The 5,837-nt window shown below is 37.6% G+C and overlaps 1 protein-coding gene across 1 annotated transcript; it reads right to left on the bottom strand.

The window, feature by feature from the left end:
- Positions 1–3,155: 3,155 nt before the first annotated feature.
- Positions 3,156–5,073, bottom strand: LOC134667266 (DCN1-like protein 3). Its single transcript, XM_063524603.1, has 3 exons — positions 4,833–5,073; positions 4,505–4,741; positions 3,156–4,287 (listed from the first exon to the last, which is right to left on the bottom strand). The coding sequence occupies exons 2-3, from the start codon at positions 4,575–4,577 to the stop codon at positions 3,377–3,379; spliced, it is 984 nt and encodes a 327-aa protein (XP_063380673.1). The 5' UTR covers positions 4,578–4,741; positions 4,833–5,073; the 3' UTR covers positions 3,156–3,376.
- Positions 5,074–5,837: the final 764 nt, after the last annotated feature.

The following is a 5,837-nucleotide window of genomic DNA, read 5'->3' on the forward strand; positions in this document are numbered from 1 at the left end:
GGCCGTAGCGTAGTCGATGCACTATTCATATAGCCGTCATCGGCACGGCCTGCCTGCACGAATGCCTACTTTACTAGGTTAGTTTGTCGGGTTATTTGGGTCCCCCGTTTCATAGCACCGTAACCTTTTGGCCGCCGGACCTAGTCCGCAAAGACGCTCACTCACACGCCAGAGCAAATTTTAAGTAAACAACTAATAAAAAGTTTAGGGATTGCAAATAGTGATATCGATATTTACAATATTATGGTAAAAATCTTTTTAATTTAGCTTTGTTCTTATCCTGTTTTAATTTCATTCCAAATTGCCAAAATTAAACATATGTTGTACACCCGAAAATGTTTAAAATATAGGGATTTAACATAAAAAACAACCACTAAACAATGTCGATTCAAGACGTGATATCGCCGCACTAGGCTGTACGAGAAGTCTTTTATACAAGACAACGGCGCCCATGGACTGCCCGCAATGCAGACCGACAAGGACTGTTTCCGCGCGGATCAAGTAGTAATAGTCTCTAGGTCAACGGCGTAAGCGCTTGTCGGTACGTAAACTTTATTGGCGTAACGTTAAAGCTGCGCATCATGTGTCGATAAAGTCAATATACCGGAACTGTTTTAGTGAAAATTACACGTGGGTTGAATTTTTAATGAGTGAAGATATTATTCCGGAATTAGAATCTATCATTATAATTTCAGTTTGGTTTACATTAATCTATAGGTAAACTCTTATCAAAAAAACGTTCAACGACTTGTTACAAAAAAATTACACATTAACTTCAATGTTATAACAATAAAAGTAAAGTCTGATAAACAGGTATGTCCCTGTACCACACTTGTGCGAAGCGGTCGCTGCGGTGTATCCCTTCCCACTAAGCTATAAAATAACATCAATTATTTTTTTTATTTATCTCTTCTGCAATTAAATAGTCCACAATCTACAATGGCAAATTTACTTGTCTGACTCTACTTTATAGAGCTAAAGAAGCTACCTGAACTTTAAATATAGTTATGCCTATCTGACTCTCGTTCTACGTATTCTAGTAAGTAGTTACCTACTATTCGTTGAAAAAAATTGGCGATTAACAAGTGTTCAAATACTTAGATAAAAACATATTTCTGACTTTATATTTACGTTAAAAATTCCCATATCGAGTTAACATTCCCATCCCTAGCTGTCTTTTATACAAGACAACGGCGACGAGGAACATGAAAAATGTTGAAAATTGGAGCAATTTTTTTAAATGCCTTATTATAAAATAAGGGATTTATGTAGCGGCTTAAAAAGCAAATAAATGAAAAAACAAAGACCTTAAATATGAACACGAGTGTAAATGAAATTGCAATTGTTATTATTTTCACATTAACTCAGTGGTTGAATTTGTGTCTTGTATACAAGACGACGGCGCCAGCGTATCGTTCTATCGTTGTCTTCTATACCGGACAACGGCGGTCATGTTATACAATGTCCCGAGCTAAAGTACTAAAACATTACTACTATTGAAATGGGAATAAATGGTCATATGATGAGAACCGGGAAGTACCGGTACCGGTTCTTCTGACACCATAAAATTCCCGGGAATATGAGAACCGGGAATTCCCGGGAGCATGCCCTAGTTCTAAGACACTATACTTTTATCTTAAGTAATATTTTTAAACAATAATTTCCTCATAGTTGCTTTAAAAAGTGTGTGACAAGCTTTAAAAATGTGTCACATGGTAGCAATATTATTTTCACCTTCAGCGTTACTCCTCGAATCCCTCACTACGCTCACGATCCTATTTAGGATTGACATTGACTGACACTGGCATTGGACAGGTGGTATACCACCCTAACATAAATGTCCCATTTTATCCTCGGACCAACAAATTGCCTCGAATTTGGCGGTCAAAAACTTAAATTAGCAGTGTCGCGGCAGACGGCAGACTTGCCATTGCATTGCTCGCTGGGCAGTTATACCGACTTATGCCAGAGCAAAAAGCAGAGAGTCCACAGCGGCGGAAATCTCGTTATCTGCCAATATCACTCTTGCATACATCTACAACTTATACGAGCGATAGGGACATACATCTTGGACAGGGTCTCCAAACTTTTTTACCTGAGGGCCATATTGCGCCTCAGAATTTTCGCGCGGGCCACCGTCGGCGCCGAGAGGAGGGGGGGAGGGGGGCTGAACACCTGGAGCCTGGCTGACTGGTCGGATTGGAACGCTTCCCGGGCCGGGGTTTGGAGAGCCCTGATCTAGGACTTAGGGGGGCAGATAACAAAATTTCGTTTATCGCCGTTAGCCCTCAGATATTCTTAATAACGCGTCAAACAATTGGGTATGACTACCTGATAATCTAAAAAGGAAAAACTTAATTTGTATTTAAATATTTTTTACTTCATACACTAACTAAAATATTAAAGATGGAATTTCTGCAGCAAGTCAATAATTACTTACAGGGACCTTTTTGCTACCTCATGCCAGGAAATTTGTTTGTGCAACGATTTATCTGGTAACATTCAATGGCGTCAGAACTGAATAAAATGCAAGTAATAAAGACTCTGCAAGCAATGTGGAGCTACATCTGAAGCTACAATGAGTTAGGGCCCCCCCCACATCTAGCGTCTTCGAGCGTCGGCGTCTACAACTCTTATGGCCGCTGCTCGACGCAACTGCGCAGCGACGTCATTTTCCATACCGCTGACCAGAGGGCCTACCGCGAACCACGTTCGACGTGTTGCCTCTTCGTCGCACTTGTAAATTCGTACGCAAGTGTGACAGGAAGGCAAGACGCCGAACGTGGTTCGCGGTAGGCCCTCAGACGCCGACGCTCGAAAGACGCTAGATGTGGGGGGGGGGGCTTAGGGACTAAGGTCAGAATATTTACAGTTTTTGGCTATTTCCATCAAATAATAAAATTCCAAGCTGGAATGTCGTATCTTTACAAAACTTTTACACTATGTAATTGGAAATCAACCAAAACTATTATTTAAAAATATAGCAATATATTTACAAATAATGTATTTTTTTTATAGCCAGGTACCGAAATAAAAGAGATGCATAATATTTGATACAAAAACTTTGCAGTTGACTGATCACTAGATACCTTATAATTTCCAGGAATTGGTTCTAATTAAATTTATAATAAATTAATGCATATAGAGCCATAATAACCTCATATGTTTATAACTCTCGAATAAAAAATTATCTCTTTTTAATATAAAAACAAAAGACATTCTGAAAATACATCAGTGATTTACTACAGATCCAAACCGCATGATAATAATCCATTCACAAAAATTTATGTATTAACCAATACAGGATATATCAGTCTCTTCAATATCAATAATCTTTTATTAAGTACTTATACTATATTTTGGCAAATGTAGGAATTCAATCCTGTATTTTGATGTCATTCTTTGTGACATTTTGATTAACTTGATCATTTTCATGTTCTACAAAGTCATCAAAGAGACTTGGCCAAGCCTCTGTGTCATCATAGCTGCTGAGATCATCACCCACAAATTCACAAAAGTTCAAGAACATGTACCATGTATCCTTGGGGATTCCTCTGATGTGAGCGTTCTTTTCTAAATAACTTAGCCAACGATCAAGTATGGGAGGCTCGTTGTTCGTGAAAACTAACCTCCAGAGCAAAATAGCTATATCTGATGGTAATATTCTTTGACCAGTGCTCACATCCAACCCAAATTTAAATGTAAATCTATACAAGTCTTTGAACTGCTCAGATTCTCTATTCAGCTCGCTTATTACCTCATTCAATTTATGTTGTATGCCTTTAATGGAGTCCGTCTTCATATTCTTTAAGCCTTGTATGAATTCTGTTTTTGTGAACCTACACATTTGACTAGCATTTAATTTCCAAGCAAGTACAAGGACCTTAAAATCATCTGGATTCAATTGTAAGTCATTACAAAGATTTTCAATGCCTTCTGCAAGGATGGCTTCTTCCAATGAGTCCTTGTATTGATCAAACAACTGATTTATCTTACATTCTGAGACACGAGGTTCACTTGACGCCAGTGAGGACATGGTTCTCGGAATGGATGGTAACTTTTGGTAGAAAGGTTTAGGAACCTTGTCAGTATATGACTTCTGTGAGTTTACCATTTCTGTTGCACATGTTTCTCCAAAGGTATTTAATATGTTATCATTATTCATGTTACTAGCATAGCGGCAATTGTTCACAGTGTTGTCATTGTCAGGCAGTAGTGGCACTTCTTGTAGATAATCTGTAATAGTAACAGCAGGCACCTGGCGGGAAGCTACAATCTCTGTCATATCTGCAATGTAAAACACAAAAGTTTTTAGAAAAGGATCTAATGTTGTAATGTACGAGCAAAATAGATTAAAAGTGTACATACAAAAATGTATGCCGATTGATAGCTTGGCTGACTCTACATGGATAAAATTTGTTACGCAATTTGATTTCATATTACATTCTATTTCCAGGGATAATCATATCAATTTAAACTAGTAAGCAAGAGAAAGAGTATTTACCATCTTTATTTCTATGGGAGGCTGTGACATCAGCATTAGCTTGATTTTCGAAACAGCTGAGACAATGGCCCATTGGACAATTTGTGGAATAGTTTCTTTACAGACATAAAACACTCATTGAAGTCACGAACGGTCCAAGTACACTTACGAAATTTTGTATCAAGAATACTATAAAACATAATGACAATCCGACTCGTGAAGTGTTTTCGACAAAAACCTGAAGTTATGTTAATATACCTAAAAGAAACAAAAAAAGAAGAATTAGAACTTGGACTAGGCCAAACATGTAAAATGTAAATCAAATGTAATGTAAGATTAAAATACTTACCCGTATTATAACACGGATTCATTCCTTTAGTATGTCGAATGACATGACATACACCAAAACATTGTCATCGGATTGGAAATAATAGTCCAATCCACTCTAATAAACTTGAGCCTTTAGAACACAAATTAGTAATGGTTGTAGCCCAAACTAGCGATTATTCTCCTCATTATTGGGCTAACATTCATGAAAATAGTTATATATATTTTCACAAAGTTATCAATGCAGGTGGCAACAACTAGACTTCTAGTGGCAGTGGCGCCCTCCCTCGCTTTTCGTAAAGTAAAAACCTATTTGAGATTAGTTTTTAAACGTCAAAACATAAGGCCGAAAAATAAAAGAATTATAGACGGTCAAGCAAATCTTGTCAGTAGAAAAAGGCGCGAAATTCAAATTTTCTATGAGATGATATCCCTTCGCGCCTACAATTTTCAAATTTGCCGCCTTTTTCTACTGACAAGATCTGGTTGACCAAGTATATCTATTGCCCGGTTTACACTTTATTAGTCGTTGAGGTAAGTAGAGGCTCTTAATGGCCTCTCCAGACGTCACGATAATCGCATGCGATTTAGGATACCTTCTTAAGGCGCATGGCACACTACATCCGATTTTTGAGCGAGACAATGCTATGTGCGTATTTTATCAACATTCAATTGTATAGTTAGAGAAAAGACTTCAATTCATCTCATCAAATGCCGTAGTAATGTAAAAATACTTGGTCAAGCAGATCTTGTCAGTAGAAAAAGGCGGCAAATTTGAAAAATGTAGGCGCGAAGGCGATATCGTCCCATAGAAAATTTGAATTTCGCGCCTTTTTTTACTGACAAGATTTGCTTGACCAGCTATATGTTGCAAATCGCATGCGATAGTTATTAGGTGACAGATGCCATTTGTTGCAAGGTCTATAGAAGTCTTAAGTTAATGCGCAAAAATACATCTCCGATTTGTCAAGAAGGAAAAAAAAAAACTTTTGAAATTTTGAACCAAATAGTCGGTTAGTAAGTCTAT

Source organism: Cydia fagiglandana, chromosome 9 (assembly GCF_963556715.1).
Source record: "Cydia fagiglandana chromosome 9, ilCydFagi1.1, whole genome shotgun sequence".
Taxonomy (NCBI): domain Eukaryota; kingdom Metazoa; phylum Arthropoda; class Insecta; order Lepidoptera; family Tortricidae; genus Cydia; species Cydia fagiglandana.

What these genes read in the sequence shown, in the direction of transcription:
- LOC134667266 (XM_063524603.1), bottom strand. Translation starts at nt 4,577, where the DNA reads ATGGGCCATTGTCTCAGCTGTTTCGAAAATCAAGCTAATGCTGATGTC. An exon ending in CTCCCATAGAAATAAAGATG is followed by an intron (nt 4,288 to 4,504) that starts GTAAATACTCTT and finishes TTTACATTGCAG; the next exon opens with ATATGACAGAGATTGTAGCT.